Source organism: Chionomys nivalis, chromosome 1, assembly GCF_950005125.1.
Source record: "Chionomys nivalis chromosome 1, mChiNiv1.1, whole genome shotgun sequence".
NCBI classification, from domain to species: Eukaryota; Metazoa; Chordata; class Mammalia; order Rodentia; family Cricetidae; genus Chionomys; species Chionomys nivalis.
Window position 1 is genome coordinate 44176899 of NC_080086.1, and position 22032 is coordinate 44198930.

At 37.6% G+C, this 22032-nt stretch overlaps 1 protein-coding gene and 1 long non-coding RNA gene across 7 annotated transcripts in view; one reads left to right on the forward strand and one right to left on the reverse strand.

The window, feature by feature from the left end:
* Nucleotides 1-16440, forward strand: part of LOC130871207 (uncharacterized) — a 29143-nt gene extending 12703 nt beyond the window's left edge. The window contains exons 2-3 of the long non-coding RNA XR_009056835.1: nt 14813-14881; nt 15748-16440. This is a non-coding gene — a long non-coding RNA (uncharacterized LOC130871207). The remainder of the gene's footprint in view (nt 1-14812; nt 14882-15747) is intronic.
* Nucleotides 1-22032, reverse strand: part of LOC130871170 (contactin-4) — a 1056779-nt gene that overhangs the window by 345800 nt on the left and 688947 nt on the right. For 4 of the 6 annotated variants that reach the window (XM_057764481.1, XM_057764498.1, XM_057764473.1 and 1 more), the window contains 2 exons: nt 15687-15813; nt 7025-7200 (listed from right to left, as the gene is read on the reverse strand). In XM_057764481.1, the coding sequence (XP_057620464.1) occupies nt 7025-7200; nt 15687-15813 (303 nt within the window). Of the gene's footprint in view, nt 1-7024; nt 7201-15686; nt 15815-22032 lie in introns of those variants that run through there. The other 2 variants (XM_057764514.1, XM_057764506.1) reach the window with 1 other exon arrangement.

The following is a 22032-nucleotide window of genomic DNA, read 5'->3' on the forward strand; positions in this document are numbered from 1 at the left end:
AGGAAACTCACTCCAAAGAATTGCCTTCATGTATTGTATTCTTATCTAAGATAAGAATGTAAGAATTTAAACATGTAAGAATTTAAAATGGCAGTTACTATTTTAATTTCAAAGGAACAGGACAGGGAGGGAAATATGGGAAAGAAATAAGAGAAAAGGGAGAATCATTGCATAACTTTTTGAGGCTCGGACCTCTTAGAGGATTTTTGCATCTCTAAGAGAGGAGTGTTTCTACCCCACAGAGCTTCTAAAGGCCAGAGCTCCATAGCTGTGATTGGAGAAACAAATAAAATAGAGCACTAAGCCAAATTCCATTCCAACTGTTCAAAATAGAATCTCCACTTCTCAAGCCTGTATCTCCCCCATTTTTCTATTATTTTATTAATTAATTTTTTTCTGAAACAGAATTTCTTTGTGTGGTCCTGGTCGACACAGAACATACTATGCAGTCCAGGCAGTTCTCCAACTCACAAACTACTTGCCTCTGCCTTACTGTTTGGATTAAAGGCATGCACCAACTAGTCTGACTCAATTTTCTCCTTAAGGATAATTTTGCAAGTGTAGAGATGTACATTTGAATTTGTTTGTTTATTTGCTCTTTGGCAGTGTTGGGCATGGAACCCAGAGTCCTGCCTATGTTTGGAAAGCATTCACAGAGCTACATCCCTGGTTTCCCGGGATCCATGTCAATATATCAGAGAAAACTTTCACTGCTGATGACAGCATCTTAGTTCTTGAGTAGATCTGGTTTTGGTTGCTTGGGTGGAGAAGCATGGAAGCTTGGAGATGAGGCTGCAGCACCCTGTTTTACACAGACACAATCTCTGGAAAAACATCTATCATGCATGGAAATAATGCGAAAATAAATGCTCTCAACTTTATCTACTGATTCACTTGCCTGCGAAAGAATGACAACAGTTAACATGACTTTCTTCTGGATGAGAGAGAGGATGGAAGAGATGAGGGTTTGAGAGACACACTAAAGTGGAAAGGAAAGCTATTCCTGAACACTTCACTGAGGCCAGGCACAGCCTCAGTTTGACTTCCCTATGAGGGCACATTTGCTATATCTCACACAAGGTGGCGTTTTTGGTGCCGGTTATGTTTTCTTACCCAGCACAGGTCCACATCTGGAATTAAGATGCCAATAATCTCCTACTCAGCCTCTAAGTGGTAAGGCTTGCACACTCCCTACAGCACTCTAAAGGAATAGCAGAAAGTCCCTGGACTCAGTGTTCACTCATTCCTATGTGTGCTGATTCAGCTCTTATTTATTTCTCATTGTTTCATTTATTAATTAATTCAAAAGTATTACTGAGTGTTTCCAAAGTGCCAGCCACTGGGCAAATGAGTCAATCACTTTCTGTAGCCGCAGGTGAAGTAGAAGGATAGAAAGGCATACAGCAGGTAAGTGGCAACCACAGAGGTGACTGCTGATGGTCAAATAACCCCCACAATAGCAGGTATCAAAAAATAAAATGCAAAAGACTCTCAAAATTACACTATAATAAGTAATGCTCAAGAAACGGTCCATATCTCACTAAGAAGAGCCTGCTTTATGCTGTACTTGTCTAATTAAAGAAAAAAATTCTTTTTGAAAAACAATCTGTAGCAAAATAAGAACAAATTCCTAGCGGCATCCTCTCTATTGAATTAGAAAATTTGTCTAGGTCAATTAATACAAGTTAAAGAGGTTAAGTGCCAATAGAAGAAATTATCTAGTTCTGTTAACAAAAGCGACATGAGATAATTTTAATAAGCCTTAAAATAGATGTAATAAATCTACCTGTACATACTTTTTCTATGGATAAAACAAAGTATGTAAATGTGATCTGAAAAAATGTGATTTATCTCATGAAGATCAAGGGATGCTTTCTTATGAATTAGGTTAGGCTCAAGGAGAATAATAACTAGCTCAAAACTAGGAGCTGAAGGCTGAATTTCCTCAAATCTAGAAACTATTACCCGTGTATTAAAAATGAATAGCTCATCTATTCCAATCTTCACTTTCACTTTTATAAGGATACAAACTAGTAATTATATGAAGTCCCTTTAGCCAGAAAATCCACATGATTGAAGATGAGGACCTAGGCTCATGTATATGGTACAGGGCAAAGAGTGTAGTCAAAAAGTAATGTTGGTATTCAAGAATAACGTGAATGCTCGAGGACAAACATAATTTAAAGATATTTAAAGAATATCAATGACTCACTTAAATTTTATTTATTAAGAATGATGTTTTCCTTTAACCAATTGAAAATAATTTTTGAATAGCAGTGTGAATGAGAATTCCTTGAAAGGGGTTGCATCTGCCAAGACTGATTAGAACTGTGGTGATGGAAAGGTGTAGGTCGAGAGCCTAATCATCTTCTCTGGGACTAGAGTTAGCCCCCAATATAGCCAATCCTTTCCCACATCTGTGTAGGGACTAACATCCGGCAGCTAATAAATAAAAACCTGTGTAATTGATTAACTTTAATAGACTACAAGCTGACGCCAATCCCAAAGCTAAGAATGTCATCAGATAGCATTTTAGGCCTACAAGAGAGACTTCCCAGACCTTTTGTTACAATCTTTCTGATGTTTTCACTAATGTATTTGAAAATTTCCTTGATTCATAACCTTGTTCATTACATTGCTATAAAAACTCCATGAAATTGCTCCCATGTTGAAACATGGAATGTAGCATGACGTAGAGTTATATTTTCTGGCCTTGGTCAGTCAGATTGGCTCCAGAATAAATTATCATTCATTCCCTTTAAGGTGAGAGCTGTGTTTTTTCTTTTGACATCAGGAACATCTTTCAATTTATTTAAAAGGCTAGAAAAAAATCTTCTTGAAGCTATAGACTGATAATAAGGAATTTCAACTCTAAAAAATGGTCAGAATATAAAAGGTTTGTATTTATAAAAATGCACATTTTCCAACTTACTTTTAGAGACCTACTCAGAACTAAGGGGGAAATACCTGCATTCATACAATTCAACCACAATTGCAGGATGAAGGCAATGATCTCAGGTCTTTCAGAAAGGAGATGGCATCAGAAGAATCAAAAACAAACAGGAAAATAATCAGTCCTACAAAGTTTAATCAACTCCTGTAGAAGGAGCAGAAAAGCTGTGATGTTGAAGTAGAGGCCTAGATGAAGATAGTCAGAGAAAAGTAAAAAACAAAATGCATCTTGTTATAAAAAAAAGGAGCTATGGAAAATATCTCTTAGGCTGGGTCATAGCTAATATTCTGTTACTGTGAAGAGACACCATCACCAAAGCAACTCATGAGCATGGACTTGCTTACAGTTTCAGGTGGGAAGCATGGCAACAGGTAGGCAGACATGGCACCAGCGTAGAGCAGTATGGTAGCTGCGAAGTCTGTTCTACAAGCAGGAGTCAGAGAAACTGGGCCTGGCATGGGATTTTGAAACCTCATAGCCTAGCCTCTCAAGACATATGTCCTCCAAGAGTATTGTACCTCCTAATCCTTCCCAAACAATCAACAAACTGGGAGGCAAATATCCAGCTATACTAGCCTATGGAGGCCGTTGTTCAAACCACCACAGACTGTTAACACCAAAGTTAAGAGTGGAAGAGTTTAAGAAGTTAGCTATAATTGAACCTAGATGGAGTGGGGAGGACCTTGGACTTTCCACAGTGCAGGGAACCCTGACTGCTCTTTGTACTGGAGAGGGAGGGGGAAAGGAGTGGGGGGAGGGGGAGAGGGGGAGAGGAGTGGGAGGAGGGGGAGGGAAATGGGAGGTGGGAGGAGGCGGAATTTTTTTTTCAATAAAAAATAAAAAAAATAAAAAAAAGAAGTTAGCTAATTGAAATAGTGAAAGAAATGGGTATTGGGAATCAACAAAGAGAACAAAAGTATCAAGACATTGGTACCAAAAGAGTAGTTTCTTATTTTTTGAGAAATTAAAATAAGACATGGTGATGTATTTTTTAAGGCACAGCAGATGGTATAAAGCAAGGAAGTGGAATGACATAATTTACATTTTTTAAAGATTATTTACTGTTTTATGATAAACAGCTGAAGCATAATACTGAAGAGACAGTACACCCTGATTTTGTAAGGGAATTCCCCGTGATTTTGGGATAAACAGAAGTCGGGGTTCAATTATAAAATAATTGGCTAAATTTGCAGCTAGCTGAGAAAGAATGCATGGAGAACACTAGTGTAAGAGTTTGACTTGACCTCACCTTAGTGAAGTTTTCTATGACATACATGATGTCATAGCCAACACATACTAATTATACCAGTGTAGACATAGCCATGAATTTTTGCTGCTACTGAGTCAGAAAGGCAATCAATATCTCAGATAAAACATAATAAAATGATAAAAACACATTCAGTTTTATGTAGTGTTGACTCATATCCAGGACCTCACACATGCTTGGCAAGCACTCTGACAACTGGGCTGTGCTCCAACCATATTTCTTCTTCTTATAAGACAAAATTTTATTCTCTGTCTTAGAATGGCCTGGAACTCCTGTGTAGCAAAAGGTGGCCTTAATATCATAGCTATTCTCCTTCCATGGCTTCCCAAGTACTGAGAGTCCAAGTATCAATCACCATACTAACCCAATAAAAGTTACCTAGATTAAACACTTCTATAACATGTAGGGGCTTTGAGTCAGTGCTCTCTGACTTCAATTCTGACATTCTGTCTTATTAGACTGGAAGAAAAAAAGACCAACTTGTCCATCAGCATTTTCCATATCAGGAAACACATAGGTTTGGAGTGGGAGAAAGTTATTCCCACCTGCAAGGAAGGGATGTATAATGTCCCAAGAGAAACCATCATGTTGGAAAGGGCCATGAAAAGAAATATACTTAAACAAGTTCAAATTCAAATGTGATAGAACAAAAGACTACTCCTGAGAAGGGATATATAATGGAGGAAAATATTATATTCTGAATTTATTGTAACAACATGAGATAATTGGATAAGCTGTAGATTAACAATAAGGTTATGTGATGCCACTGACACTTTTGAAAATGAACAGTCTGGTGCTACCTTAGCTGCATTGGAAGTTCACAGCATGGATATACTGGCCTTCAAGTGTCCTCTGCAAAGGTCACAGCACATGTAAAAAAATGTAGACCTATTTTTAGGGCCATAACTTGAGAAATGAATTTACATCAGAGTGTGTTGTCAGGAAGATAATTCCTCATTAAAGACTTGAAGGAAAAATAAATTATGGGACAAAATATAGTTTCAGCGCTAACTAGTTTCATACAATAAGAACAGAATAGGGGCTGGAGAGATGACTTAGCAGTGAAGAGCACTGACTGTTCTTCCAGTGGACCCAGGGTTCATTCCCAGCACCTACATTACAGTTTATGACTGTCTGTGACTCCAGTTCCTACAGATCCAATGCTCTCCTCTGGCCTCTTGTGTATTGCATGCACATATTATACAGACACACATGCAGACAAAACATCCATAGATATAAAACGAAATGAAAGATTGTCAGCAACAACTCTGGGACAGAAAGGTTTCACAGATGTTTATGTCACTAGTGATACAGGATGAGAAAGTAGCTTTCAAACATAGGTCTTCAGGAAAACCCATCAACAAGTGAAACAAGGAACCTCTCATTGGGGTGAGTTGCTCTATTTAAATAACTATCCTTAAATGTAAAATCCTATCTTCATAATATTTTTGCTAATAAAGAGGCCTACATTTTTATAAAAGCATAGTCTTGAGGGGTGGTAGAAATGTATTTTTTAAATGTTCGAATGTAAATTTACTGGTAATAGTATCTATCCTTCTCTTTTTGTTGTTAAAAGTTCACTACAAAATACAGAAAAATCACAGTCCCAGAGTTGCAATTCATTGAATTGATTTTTCCCTATGCTGAACACCTACGATTCTATAATTGTTTGGTCGAATAAGCCTAATGAGATTCACCTGTCATTACTAAAAATTGAGTATTAAACCAAGAGGTAAATGCACTTTGGTTCTGTGACCCTTAATCAGATGTATTACCATCCTATTACTCTGCTTACCTAAGAAAATTGAAGACTATCTCGGGAGAAATTTACAAACAAGATAGCTCCAGAATCTGTTAACTACAAAATTTCATTTCTCCGTAAGTAAAAATTCCATAAATGCAATACAAGATTAAGTGCTGAATATTATAATAGGTATATTTGATATTCTGTTCCCAGAGAAGCTTTTGTTAATGAGAATATTCTATAGTGTTACCACCAACAGACTTAGTAATTATGAAACCTTTGATATTAACATATTGCTGTATGAGTTAAGATTTTATATAAGGTAATATATAATCATATGCAAATGCATAAATTTTAAAAATTGTAGCTGAACAGCAATCCTCAAGGTATATGCAACAGAATATGTACTTACAGCTTCTGCCTCTGGATTTTGATTTTCAACTCTTTATTTCTAAATTCTACTTTCCTTCACATAGGCAAAGATTTTTATTAAGTGTTGATCTTAAAACATGGCAATTTATTTTCCAGTTTTATAACTCGATATATAAACATAAAAGGTGAATAATACTTTACATCTACTTTTCATTATTGGATTTTAAAATATTTTTGCACTGTATGGAAAAAACAGAGAATTGTAGGCTTTACCGGTAAAATGACAACCAACTATACCTACATTCCAATGGTTATGGTTAAAACACTTACTATTGACTATTAAGTTCTTGGTAGTTTTATTGTCTTTTCATAGATGCTGTGTTCAATGTTTGTAGGTGTGGCATGTATGCATTTATTATGTGTAAACTTTAACACATGTAAACTATGTCTGTTTATACCATCATATAGCCAAATATAATATAACCAAGCTATCTCAAGCCTTTTGAAGCATACCACTTCCCTCTCATGTTCATAGTTCTTTAATCACATAAAATATTTTCTAAATTTGAATAAAAGGTAAAACTATCAAATCCGTGTGGTCTTTCAGAAGGTACTGGTTGTAAAGTGTATTCATACAATGTCGAAAAGCTCAAAGAAACATTAGGGGTGGAATATAATTGCTACTTACAAGCAAACTGAAGCTTTGCTTCTCTGCTTACAATTGTTCCAAACGAGTTTGTTGCTATGCACTGGTACGTTCCAGCATCTTGGGTTTTATTGGGGTTATTGATCAACAAGCTGCCTTCAACAACACTGTAGCGGAAATCCATACCAATGTCAACATCTGTTCCGTTTAACTTCCACCTATAGTATAAAAATGCCAGTAGATAAAGCCTTGTAATATAAATCAATATTTCTGAATTGTCTAAAGTATATAAAAAACTATAAAGACCATGAAATATCATCTGTGAGCTTTTTGAAGCATTGTAAAAACAAATATTAGAAACTGCCTACTCAGCAATGGTGACATCTTCAGTACTCATGGAGCAAGAGAGTCCTCCTTTGTAGTAAATGATATTAATCAAACTTTAGCACATGTTCCATGACGATACAGGATACTACAAATAATTATCTTCTTACAGGGAACAAAATTTTCCACATGGGTTTCTACAAATTTCTTCCAAGTGTGACTTATCAATAAAAAGTCCCTTTTCTGGTTGGCAGTCGCTGTTTAAATAGGTTTATCAAGAGGACAGAACATGCCACTTTCAGGGAGACAGCAGAAGAGTGTACGAAATTGCAGTTGAGCTGATTTGATTCAGTTCTTAACATGACTGAAGTTCCTGGTTGCAAAGCGAAGGAACTCTATTGATCTCAGATGCTTTGGGGACCAAATCTGCCTGGCCATGGATCAACTGGATGATCTCTTTAGTCACCGACACTCACAATGTCAATCAACTGCCCCAGTGAACTGCAGGCTATTAAGTGACCAAAGCAAAGAATGTTTCCTTGTCCTTCTGTTCATTTACTTGGGTCACCTGTGCATCTGACTGTAGCAGCAAACCCAATAAATTAGTTTTCTGGGAACTCATATTTCAGTGGCTAAGCTTTGGTATGAAAATCTCCAATTCTGTTCTCAGAGTCACGACATCCAAAGAATGAAAGCTTATCTGAGTCGAATTACCTTTCAAGCATTCATGGGGATTCATATAAACTTTTAAACTAATATAATTCAATGACTGCTTTTTGTTAGCTCGTGAATTACCAAGGCTCTCACAGGAGTTGAGAAAAACATACGAAAAGATTGAATCACATAGGAAATTGATTCAAATCAATAAAGGGAGTAGAGATTGAGAATTATTCATTTTACTTTCTTAAAATAACAAGAGCCATTACCTAAATAGAAGTGTGTGTGTGTGCATGCCCACCTGTCGTGCAATCCTTGATAATATCCCAGGCATTGTGATTAGGAATGTATAATGCACAAAAATTTAAGTGATAAAATTGTCAGCCTGTTAGTTTCAAATTACATGCACAGGTGGTGCATGATCTGTGTGTGTGTGTTTCAGAGACATGGTCTCATGCTGCTCAGGCTGGCCTTAAACTCCCTTGGAATTGAAATGATGCCAGATTCCTGATTCTCTTTCTTCCATGTACCAAGTGGTGGGATTACAGACTTGAGGCAGTACATAGAGCACCAAAATCAGTCTCCATCTCAGAGGATACATCTGATGGTGTTGCCCATTGCTTTTAAATTCGGCACTCAGGAGGTGGAGGCAGGCAGAGTTGGACACTATCCTGGTTTACAAAGTGTGCTTCAGAATAGTCAGGGTTAAACAGGGACACTATCATAAAAAGAAAAAAAAGGGGCACATCTTCCAGTGAAATTCTTTTCGGTACTTCTCGTCAAAATGTATGTTTCATCAACTGTCTGGGGGAAGTCCTCTTACTCCTTCATGCAAAGATTGCTTTTGCCACAAGACAATTTACCTAAATCACTTTCCGCTTTTGCATTCTTTCATCCATCTAGAATTTAACCCCCTGACTGTTCAATAAACACTTGTTGAAAGTAAGAGACTCAAAATTGTGCTTCTCTGGGATGTGTTTGAGCTTTGAGCATATACACAATTCATGAACCATGCTCGTCTCACCCAGCACAGAGGCATGGGTATGGGTTTATTCACAACGGTGTCTTTGAAGTATAAAAGTCTAGAAACAGGAGGGCCAGGAAAGTCGGCGAGAAGCACAAATAGTTCGTAGCTCTTTATGTGTTTGTTTATAAGAAGCTGGATATTAGAAACTGACAGTGTTTTTAGGCTCTGCAGTAATTCTCTCTGTGCCCTGACACAGACAAGAAAGTAATAAGCAATAAAGAGAACAGCCGCGTTCCAGCCCGGCAGTACTGGCTGCACATGAATCTCTAGAACTGACTGCCTGCCTTACACATTGGCTTTTAGTCAGCTGATCACGTCTTGGCCATAACTCTCACTCCAAATGATAGCAGGGCAATTTAATATGACAAATCTAAGAACTCAAAGAGGAAATTGCAATATAATGTGAGCTGCAAGCAGAGTGTGGAGTTTGGGAATGGGACCATGTGAGTCCTTTTAGAGGACGGGCTGCGGGAGTAATGACACCTCTGTAGGTTTCTCTCCACTCGTCACCTCAACCCAAAATTCTGTGCACAAAGTCCGTTCATCTACTTTATTGCCCGTCTTTACATACGAACAGCAATGGGGAAGGGATTATTTAGAAAATAAAGTGCTTTATGAGACATGCTATAAAGCAGACATGGTGTTTTACTGCAATGCAGTCAGTGCTCATTCGCACTGAATGTGGATTGTATTGCGAATTCCTCATCTCATTGCATAGTGAAACACTCTCGAAAATCTCACAATTTAGTTTCAGCGTTTGAGGAATCTTTTAAGTATTGGTAATGGAGAGGCAAGGCTCATTTGGAGTAAATAGATTTTCCCAGGGGGCCAGGCAAATTGGTGTCTTGTAAGCTGACTTTTGAAATACTTGGGGAAAGCATGCCTGAATTCTTTTCAGACAGCAGGGCTGTACACAGGCAAACATGGCCACCTTGAACCTCCCCAAGGCATATTTCTGCAGACTCTGTAGCAACTCATTGTACAGATTCACTGCAGGAAAACCTTCCCTGTTAAGTATTTGAACTTGACACTCAGAGAGGGGCAGGCCCTTTCTGACTTTGGTATTGGTTCTCTGCAGACACAGTTGAATATAAACTTCACAGCAAACCAACTCTAGCCAGGTGCTTGGCAGCTTCCTCTTTCTCAGAAGGGGTGCTGGGTGAAATAAGTAATGTCACCTGTCCTTAAGGAACTTGAATACAAGAGAAGTTGGCATGAGGCAAAACTTCTTAAATTTCCTGGGTCAGGGTCAATCCTTTCAAAACTGAGGGGCAGAAACAATGAGAAGAAAAGGCTCAGTCAAGGGGCTAAATGTAAAGAAAAGAGGTCAGTTAGGATGTCTTAGGGAGGCCTGCAGCTGAAGATCCCCACTGAGCACTCACTTTGGAAATTTCCTACTTGTCCAACCCCCTGAAAGTCAACACCAAGACTAAGAAAGTTCAGCTAGCAAGGTGTTGGAAAACACCTGATCTCTCTATTCACCCTCTTGCTCTTTCCTTCAACAACAGGGAGTTTTTGAGCTGCTGGGTCCAGACTGCTATTATGTCACAAGGAAACTGCTGGATGGATTAAGGCAAGCACCAGCACACTGCCTGGAATGGCTGATGCATTTGATTAAAAGCTCTCCTCAGCTTTCCCCTGCAATCTTTAAAAACATAATAGGTTTCTGTTCTATGGCTTGTTTTAAATAACAAGGCAAGCCCCTGTATCTAGAAACACAATGTTACAAAGGCAATGTTAATTAAAGGTCACAGTTTGAGGAAAAACAATGCAGCAACTTGCCAAACTCCGCTGCAGAATTTGTTTTCATTTGTAGCTAACATCTGAACTTACCCTTGGCTGTGTGCTCAGAGTGGGATCCGTTAGCTCATCATTTATGTATCTGAGCAACTTGGCCTCTTGCATTTGTTTTTACCTTACAGTGTGTTTTGAAATCATTAACTTAGCCTTGAGTTTACTGTATGATACACGGGAAGATGATGCATTCGGATTTAGTCAGGATATGGTAGGGTTTACAGGTGATGCTCTAGAGTCACTATTAACAGTTTCACTTTCCAAAATACCCTGTGTCACAGGATACAAGGTATGCTCACTCAGTTACACGACCCATTCTAATTAGTTGTTCTTTTCCTTCTGGAATGTTCTTCCTTTCTTTATACATGTGGCAGAGCAGGTGGCCTTTCTCAGAAACCCACATCTTCTCCTTTTCTCTGAAGTCCTCACTACATCTACCCATTACCTCTAAATTAGGTAAATTCCCTCAGCAAGCTGGTAGTCACTGCTACTGTCTTCATGGGTGCCTCATCCATGCCAAGACAGGAAGGGAGCACTTAACAGCACTCATTTCCATCCCCCAACTCTTGCGTTTTCTCAGTACCCTGTTCCCGGATACTCCCTGAGCCTGGAGGGGTGGTATATAGATGTATTTTATTCACACTTGTAATAACTTTATTAGCATTAAATTTGAGTACAGATAAAGTAAGTTGTATAAGATTATTTTGTAAGGGATCATGAAATAATGACGATTTATATTTAATAAAATGAATAGTATTTACTACTGTAATCACTTTGATTGAAACCATACCTTTATCCATGTATAATCTTCAGTTTCATTCCTATCATGTTTTAATTGATTATTTGTCATGGGTGGTTCTGAATGTATCATCTCAGAGTATTCTAATCTGGCCTATGTGGATTAAAGGTTTATGAATATTAACAGAACTAAGAGGTTCCTCTGACCTTCATTCACTTTCTAAGATGAAAATGCCCTTGGGATGAACATCATTTTAAGGCCAGAAGTGAGGTGAGCACAAGCATCCATTGCCCTCGGTCTTTGCTGTAATCTAATCAGTTGCTTCAAGCTCCTGCTACTGTGGTTTCCCATCATGAAGGACCACACCCTTGAAGTGAACCAAAATAAACCCTCCCCTGTGTTGCTTCGGTCAGGGTATATTGCCACAGCAACTGGAAAAATAGCTAAGATACCATTACTCTCTTAGACCTGATACATGTTGCACAACCTTTCTGATTACTTGTTTTTCACATTTTGATTTTAGGCAATTCTTTGTCTATTCTTGATATCAATTCTCTATCAAGAAAAAATTTTACTAAACACACCATCCCCAATCTGTGGCCTATGATTTTTCTCAGTGCAGTCTATTCCATTGAACAGAATATTTACTATTGCTGGGCGGTGGTGGTGCACGCCTTTAATCCCAGCACTTGGGAGGCAGAGGCAGGCGGATCTCTGTGAGTTCGAGGCCAGCCTGGTCTACAAGAGCTAGTTCCGGGACAGGCACCAAAGCCACAGAGAAACCCTGTCTCGAAAAACCAAAAAAAAAAAAAAAAAAAAAAAAAAAAATTTACTATTAATGAAGCTAAACTTTTAAAAAAATGATTTGTACATCTCCTGTCATAAGAAAAGTCTTTTCCTCTCCCAAAGTTATAAATATGCATGCTTGTTTTCTTTCCCCTTATAAAATGTTCCATTTAGGGCTTTTATTAACCTGAAATTGATTTCTGTGAGTAATGTGAAGCAGGGATTCAGTTTGATTTCTTTCTGTAACCACATGGGCAATCCACTGTCCAGAGAAAGACTTTTTAAAGTACTTCCATTGTGTCATGAATTTTAACTTTCTTTTGATTTTCATAAGAAAGTATTCTCTTTATTATCCAGGTTTAGTGCAATCAATTTTATGTGGAATTACTCTCACATTACTTTGTTTAATTCTATCTTTTCATAGCTCAGGTCTTCTCTCTGGGATCATTTTTATCCCATCTCGAAGATGTTTTTCAGAATTTCTTTAAGTGAGAGTTTATAGGAATCAAAATTCAGTGTTTGTCTGTCTACAGACATGAGTATTCTGTTCTTCCTTAAAGGAATTTCTAATTAACACATAACATTTACAGATATTTATGGGGAATAATGCGAAAACGTGACATTTATACAAGATACAGTGTGGAATTAGTGTGCTTTGCCATTCATGTTTAGAATGTTAAAATTAGGATTTTATTTATTTAGCTATATTTTTAATTAAAAACTCTTATTACACTAATTTATTTATTTTTGAGATAGGGCCTTATGCACCCACCTCAAACTCCTTAGGTATTTGAAGACAATCTTTAGTTTTTCTATTTTGTCTCCTTTTCCCAAGTAGCTCCTAAATTGTGCCTTACAGTTGTGTACCAGGTGCCTTGGTTATGAGGTTTCTGGGAGGCAAACTCGGGCTTCATATACTAGTAGCCACTCTAGCAAAAGAACTGTTTCCCAGATCAGAAGGAAGGGAAGAAATAATTTATTTAGTTCCAGCTTATTTTGCTTATCTCAAGTACTCAGGTTTCAATCTAGGTGCTTGTACATGTTATGCAAGTATACTACCACAAAGTTTCATTCCTACAATTTTCTTCTAGTTATTTTCAAATACATAATAAATTGTCATCATCAAACTTCAGTGTAGAAAGCTACAAGTTACCCTTATTTTTTGTATTTTGGCTCATGTTTCCAAACCTTCTCTATTCTCTGTTCCCTTCATGTCATCTGGCAACTATTCTTCTACGATGTTTTTCTACAAGATCAACACTTACTTTCTACATAGGAGTAAGAACATAAAGCATCATTCTGTCTGGTTTATTTCACTTATCCTAATGTCCAGTAGTACTACCTACAGTGTAAGAATGACAGGACAGGATTTCATTTTTTTGTGCCAATAATTTTCCATTGTGTATGGATTACATTTTATTTTCATCCTTCCCCAGTTGATTCCATATTCTGGCCATTGTGTTTAATGATATAATAAACATGGAAGCCAGGCATCTTTTTCACAGAATGATTTAATTTTCTTTGGATATATATATATATATTGGTTTTCATCACCTTGACACAAACAAAGGTCAGTTGTGAAGAGAGGACAAAAACTGAGGAATTGCCTCCACCAGATTGACATGTAGATATGTCATGTAGAAATTCTTTGGGGCATTTTAAGATTGCTGATTGATGTGGGGGAACCCAGCCTGCTTTAAGAAGTACAATCTTTTGGAAAGTGGTCCTGGGTTGTATCAGAAAGGTAGCTAAGCAAACCATGGGGATCCAGCCAGCAAGAATCATATCTTGGTGGTCTCTGCTTAGTTCCTTCCTCCAGGCTCCCTCCTTGAGTTTTTGCTTTGACTTCCCTCAGTGATGCACAGTATCCTGTAAGGCAAACAAACCCTTTCCTCCCTAACCTGAATTTGGTCTGGTGCTTTATCACAGCAACAGTAAAGTACACTAGAACAGTACAGACTAGATAATTTTAGTTTTATGAAGAACCATCTAATTCATCGTCCTACTAGCAGGGAGTTAAGGAGTCCCATTCTCTGTACCCTCAGTAGAATTTCTAACCTTTTGTCTTGTGACAGTAGCCCCTACACATCCTCCTTCTCTGATAGCATATGTTTGATACTATTTTTTTTTCACAAATTAAAAAAATTGACTTTTTTTTTCCTTTTTGGTGCCACTGGGGATTCAATTGCCAGTCAATTGACATCTCATTAAAAATATCTGTATTAGAAGTATGGTTCTTTATAGCCATCTCTTTGGTCTAATGTTCTGCAGTTTCACTGTCCTAGAAGAAAGATTTCAGGTTTTTGCTTCCTTGTTTACTTGTTTTCATTTTGTTTTGTACTTTTTAGGATTGTGTTAGGCTTCCTAATGTTGCAGTGGATGATTTTAATTATTGTTGGAAATTCTGACTCTTTTAACAGTTATTTCTGCCTCATTCTTTTCTGCCTTTCATTCTGGAACTAAAAATGGCTGACTCTGACTAACCCTCTCTTCTTCTCTCCAGGTCTCTGGCCTCCCCTCTACCTTTTTCATCTCTTCACCTCTTTCTGATGCCTTGAGGTGACTGCCGCAGGTCTGTTATCCAGCTTTCCAATTCTCTTTATAGACTCAACCCATTTCATATGAAAACTGAGACTCAGGGTCTAAAAGAAGAAACTCTTGACACTTTATTGTTCCAGAAGCAGGCAAACTGATCTTTTAGTTAGCATCTAACCTAAATGTGCAATTCTTGTCTTTCCCTGGCTCATTTTGAAAAAATGTTTCTGGAACATTTTTGCACACTCAGGGAAGAGTAGGCTTAGTCTTACAACGCTGGTCCTGGCGAGGTTGCATAAAACAGTCTCGGATCATGTTTGTCAAGGTGACAACTACTGTTGGCTCTAAATCCATTTACTCTTAGACCGGTGTCCTTCCTATTTTCCTACCAGCTTACTGACAATATTCAAAATTGTATTTTATTAAATAATGTTCTTAGGAATTGTTAATGTTTTCAAAGAGAGGGTCATTTAGGGTATTTAATACTTAATACAGCCAGAAATTTGGTCCTCTCTTTTTTTTCACAAACAAATCTTTTCTCCATGTTTCTCAGGGTACCTTACAATACCTGCCTAAAAACTCCTTCCTCTTCAGGAATCTTTGAGAAGCTGCCAATTTTAGTTTTAATAATATAAACTATATGTTCATTTGAAAAGAAAAACGTAATTTTGGGGGGCAACCAGGGTCTCACTATATATCCCTGTGTGACCTGAAACTCACTATGTAGATGACAAGAATGACTTTGAATGCACTTAGTATCACCTGCCCCTGCCTCTCCAATGCTACCATTAAAGGCATGTGTCAGCATGCAGGGCTGGAAAAACATTCTTAAATCAACAAACCTGATGTGAGGTTTTGGATTCCCTTTAACTTCACAACTGAGTTTCACTTTTTTCTCCTCAGAATCCAAAGGAAACATTACATGACTTGGTTCTTGAACAAAAACTGGGCCGTGCAGAGTGTAATCATCTGAAAGAAGAAGAGAAAAGTTCCACGTTGAAAACCACCTTTCTAACAGGAGCCACAACCAGGATCAATACCACAATGAGAAAAAAAACAACAAATGAAAAACAGAGGTGCTCAGGATTCGATCTCACTTTTAAGAAGAAATTTCCCATCGAAGGATAACCTCAGAGCGGTGTTTGTAGAGTTAAGACAGGGCTCCCCTGCCACATGTTGGTCATTTCTTTCACAAACAGCTTCCAGACACAAGCTGTCTGGCATCTCCCCATCTTCCTTCTATGTCTTATTGTTCCATCTGCCTTGGCCCAATCTTCTATTCTGTTCACATTTTGTGCTTCCTACATCCGTTTTGTACGGCTATTATTTTGGAGGGCTGTGTAATGCCACCAAGTTAACAATTTCCCCCCTTGTAATTAAAGGCCATAATTGGAAACAATAATGACTTTTTTTTTAAAAAATAAAATGTTAATAAGAAACAGTTCTATATTGAACACACACACACAAAGCCTACTTAAAATTATTATGCAGACAAATAAAAAAAATAAGTCTGTAGTTCTGATTTCTAAACTGATCTATAGCAAAGGACCAGTTTTAAGTGAACTGATCATGTAGTTGAACACACGGCAAAGGCAAACTGCCATGTATTTCCAAATCTTGTTATTGAAGAAGAGAGACTAGACATGTGACACAAAGCTCAAAGAATAAGCTAAGGAGCTGCGTAGAGTATGTCTGAGGAGTATACACAAACACACATTGGTCAAAAGACATCTCATTATCTATGTCCATAGGATTTTCATTTTTCAAAAACATGTTCAAATTCTATCCTTTCTCCCAGGTTTTTTTTTATTAAATCATATACTATTAAAGATGGTTTTCCTACAAGATGCCTCACTTTTTCTATCAAGGCATTGGATCTTTTCTGTTTCCTTCTTTGAATCATGAGTTTCCTAAGAGAATGATAACTGGTTTGGTGTGGGAACTTGGCACAAGTTAGAGTCATCAGAGAGGAAGTAAGCTTAGGTGAAGAAATACCTCCAAGACATCCACCTGGAAGGTAATGATCAATAAGAGAGGGCCCAGTCCATGGTGAATAGTACCATCTCTGGGTTTGTGTGGTCCTGGATTCTATAAGAAAACAGGCTACAAAAGTCAGGGAAGCAAGCCAGTTAGCAGCACCCCTTCACAGCCTCTGGATGAGCTCCTGTTTCCAGGATCCTGCCCTGTTTGTGTTCCTATCTTGACTTCCTTTGGTAATGAACAGCAATGTGGAAGTGTAAGCCTTTCCTCCCCAACTTGCTTTTTGGTCATGGTGTTTTATCATATCAACAGAAACCTTAACTAGGACATTCATTTTTGACCCCCAATGTGGTATTAAGTACAGTTGTCTAAGGATATGTCCTACTTGAAATGATTTTTTTTTTAATTTTAAAAACATTTAATTAGGCTGTGCTGGCATTGTTTGACAAATTGTGAGACAGAAGCACCACTGGCTATATGGTGACATGACAAAGATTACCACCCTGCTGTCAAGAGTCCATTTCACCTTTAGGCATGCTATCTTGAAGTGCAGAGAGGTGCAATTTCTAATTGGAAGAACTTTGTAAAGAGTTTCTACTGATGGGTGATAATTCTGTACAGAATTCTTTCAGGAGAATTAGGACAGAGGAACGTAAATCAAGATGGTTTGGGGATATAGTGAAGTCTAGCAAGATCATTTATTTTTAACTCAGACATCAGAAAATAAAGCTTCATGTTAAGGTTGAGGCATAAAGAAAATGAAGGGGACAAGATCACTGAATAGAACTGTATTTTATTCTATAGATATAAGGACTACATATGACTTTGATGTGAGAAGATGCAGGATGAAGATTCAAGAAGACTGTGAACTGTAATTCATTGTCTTGTTCAGCTCCTACGTCTATGGCCCCTGGGACCACCAGTCTCACCATGCCTTCGTCTGCTATAAAATAATGACACTGGACTAGGTCAATCATTTTAGACTGACTATAAGTGGGAAAGATGAGTATTTGCTCATAAACACAAATGCTTACATAGAAAATGTGTGTTTCCCCAATATTACATATAATTTTGTTTCCACTTTTCTCCCTCATGACTCTGTATGTAAAATCTCATCAATGATAAATTTAAAAAAGAATATAGGAGTTATCAAAGAAAACAAAAGCACACAATAAAAGTATACAGTCATGAAGTTTTAAATAGTTATGCATTAAAGCCATATATTTCTGGAACCAGACATTTATGCTCCAGATTTTCAACAACTGCACAGATATTTTCAAAACAAATTTAGATTACTTGTCAAGGGTCAGCTCATTCCAACTATAGATAATTTAGTAAATGTTTGGCACATCTATTTCGATGAAAAGCGTTCTTTAACAAGATCACAGAGACAGCCGAGAGTGTGTTAGATTTTTTCTAAGAGAGAAATATTTCTATTGTTGTCCCCAATTCCAAAATTATGTGTGTATATATAATATCAATCATCTCGATTCATCGGTGCTCCCTGATTTGAATTTCACACAAAAATATACAGTCTATTACCAGTAATTCCAAATAGGAATAAAACATAATAATGATTACCCAGGATGCAGCTGGAAAGCTGTGGATTAACATCTGTACTATTTCTCAATGTAGCCAAGCCATATTTAAATAACAAAAGGATATTTTTTTCTGTGTATTTTGTAATAAGAATTGATAATAATGATGCTTTGCATTCGCTATAAATAACACATTCCATCTAAAGTTTTACTTTCTCTTAGTTAACTAAGCTCACTGCCTGGAAATTAACATTAGCATAAAGGAAACCATATTTTAACACTCATGGAAGGCAATACAGAGCTTTTAGTACTTGGACTATTTGATTTCACGGATGTACCAGGAGAGATTTGATAATCCTTAGCAGCCCAGGTGTAGGAAGCAGATATCTTAGCTTTTAAACCTTTAGACCTTGGTTATCAATATGTTTAAGGAACAAAGGTGGTGTTTTATTTCAAACAAACTGTGGGGTGCCAGCTTGCATGAAATAAAGACACAAGAGGGGATCTTAGAAAGCATTGCCAAGTACAGTTTAAGTGCACTGGTCACAAAGAAACTCTCAAGTCTCTTGAAAGCACACAAAAATGCTGTATTTGCCATCTTCATGGCTTGGATGGTAAAGTTCATCCTTAAATCTTTCACATAAGTTGTTCTGTGTCACTTGAAGAGTGAAAGTGATTTTAGTCTAAACAGGTAAAGGGACATTTTAGCAAATGGCAGTGGAGTTGATGTCAAAGTCAGGTTATAGAGCACTTGTATTTTAACCATGCCAGGTTTGTGTTGGAAAATGTCAGACTGACTGACTGTACCAGAGGAAACTGGCTTTCACAAACTAGATTTAACTTCACTCTCTGGGTGATTCTTTGTTTATTTTTAAGAGTTGTTCATGTTAATATATATATATATATATATATACATATATATATATATATATATATATATATATATATATATATATATATGGTTTCTATGCATGCTAATATGTATGTCACACGCCTGGCTTGGCAAAGGAGCCAGAGAGGGTGTCAGATCTCTTGGAACTGGAGTTACAGGCAGTTGTGAAGTGCCAGCTGAAACAGGGTCCTTTGCAAGAGCAACTGAACTGTTCCTTCCTGGACTCTGGGTGATTTGCCTGCACACTAAAGTTTGAGAACTGAAACCAAAGACCTTTCTGTTCCTAGCTCTCCATTTCTCCCAGGACAAAATTTCAGGCAATGCTGACATTAGACTCACTCTCAGATGTTTCCTTGCACAAGATCTAACCAGCAGTCTTTGCTTGATAAAGTGAGAGAAGCAAAGTTAATGCGCACTTGGACTCACTGTCAAAAGGGAAGCATCAAAGAATGGAAAGCTACACAATTGAGCCCCCCAAAGCAAATGAATGGCTGAGCATGGTGGTACATGACTACTGTTTCAGAACTTAGGAGCTGGAGCCAGGAAGGTTACAAATTCTAGTCCAGCATAGGTCATATAAAGCTTGAGCTAGCCTAGGCTACATAGTGAGATTCTATCTCAAAGCAACAACTCAAAGCATTTCAAAGTAAAATTAAATGAAACAAAGGCAAAGCAAGCAGAAAAGAAAAACAGACAGATTTGTTAAGGCCCGGGACTAAAGCTGTACAAGTGGATTCTTCCCAAGAATATTGATAACTTCTGGATGGTGAACATGAGACCTCCTAGAAAGCAACACCAAGCAGGTGAAAAGTAAGAGCTTTGGGGAGACCACGGTAGTAAACAGATTTACAGAAATGTTTTATTTATACTCGATGCACACAATGTCGTAAGGTGTCAGGTTATAAGACACATGTTTTATTTCTGGTTTTTCCACAAAGAGAAAAGTTACTTCAGAGCTTGACTGCTTTGGAGTATGGGAATAAAAGACTCATCATGTCATCACAGTTCTCTTGAGGATTAAGGAAGTAATACATGGTGATATCCTTGGAAATCCTGATTATGGTAAAAGACAATGGTCTTGTTGGTTTAGACCATTGATAGGGCCCTCGTATTTAGTAATTTAATGTGGATGCTGATGCAATAAAGCATGATTTCCTGAGCTTTTTATTTTTGATTGGAGAATCACAAGAGTCATTTCTGTCACAGTAACAGTGTTCACTAATGTTGTAAATATAGCTGTCAGGAGTTTACATGCCTGTTCTGCTAAAAATCACCAAGTACTTATAAGACTCTGTAGATGTCTAATGAGTAACGAAAATAAGGATAAAACCATGGCCCTTTTGCCTCCATTTTGTGTCTTTCTTTCTACCCTAAACTCTGGGTCAGATCCCATTTTGACTCTGCACATAAGCAGATTCATCATCTGAAACATCTAAAAACAAAAGATAGAAGATTGATGAGCCATACATTTATCCTCATCTCTCTCAACATTTTTCAGAACCAAATTCAAGATAACAGCACCAAAGAAATTCCAGGAATAGCCAGGCTTGTGGCAGATAATGCTAGGATGGAGCTGCTCCCTACATGGGAGAAATTATCCCATTATGAGAACCTAGCAGAAGCAATCATCTCAAGATAAGAACTAAACTGTCTGGAATCAGCAGGATCTCACAGGAGACAGGGATCTGAGATAATGACCAACTGGGCCAAAGTATGACAAAATCTATTTATGCCTCTCTGTTATACGAATGTGAAAGTCTAGAAGTATCCTGAAGACTAGGAGGCTGATCTTATTTCTTCCTAGTATTGCCACACTGAATAGCAAGTCTTATCTTGCTTCTTCACTGCTCACACTCCTCTTTTGACTCTAGATAGCAGGTGGCAAAACCTGGTTTAGTGGGACCTGTGGCCTAGGACTCTAGCAACAACACCACAGAAGTTCTGGACTTGTTTCTAAGTCAACAGCTTCTGTGCAATGATGGGAGAAGATCCATCCTCTTTTAATGCTTCAACAAATTCCTAAAAACCTTTGAAATTTGGGAGGGAGGGACACAGCAACAGCAACGACAAGAAAAAAGTCTCAGAACCAGAGAGTTGTTTAAGAGAAAGGTTGGGCTAAGATGTATGGACACTAACGCCTTTCTTCCTTTGCTCATAAATACTGAAGATTATTAGAAAGCATTGCCCTCACCCAGGGTTCTCATATTTCCCTTTCCAGTTAATCCTTTAATCATTTTGAACTATAGTTTTTTTTTTTTTTTTTTTTTTTGGTTTTTCGAGACAGGGTTTCTCTGTGGTTTTGGAGCCTGTCCTGGAACTAGCTCTTGTAGACCAGGCTGGTCTCGAACTCACAGAGATCCGCCTGCCTCTGCCTCCCAAGTGCTGGGATTAAAGGCGTGCGCCACCACCGCCCGGCTTGAACTATAGTTTTTATAGAGAAAAGGTGAAGTCAGGCTTTTTTGTTTTTTTTTGGGGGGGGGGTTGTTTATTTGAGAAAAGGAAAAGTCAGTATGTTTATTACCCAACTTCTTACAGTTTCTCCCATAAGCATTTCAGAAGTAAAATATAGTATTAGAGAGAATCTCAATTTTTAGACTACCAAAAGAGATGCATAGAGACGGAAGAATTTATATTATTCAATGATATTTAATTACAATCTTATTTTTCACATTAAGCATGTGCTATCTCCATTACTAGAACAAAACAACCTATTTTTGTCTGAAAAATAACCCCCAAGAAATCCAGTGACAAAGTACCACTCCACAGGTAGGTATCAAA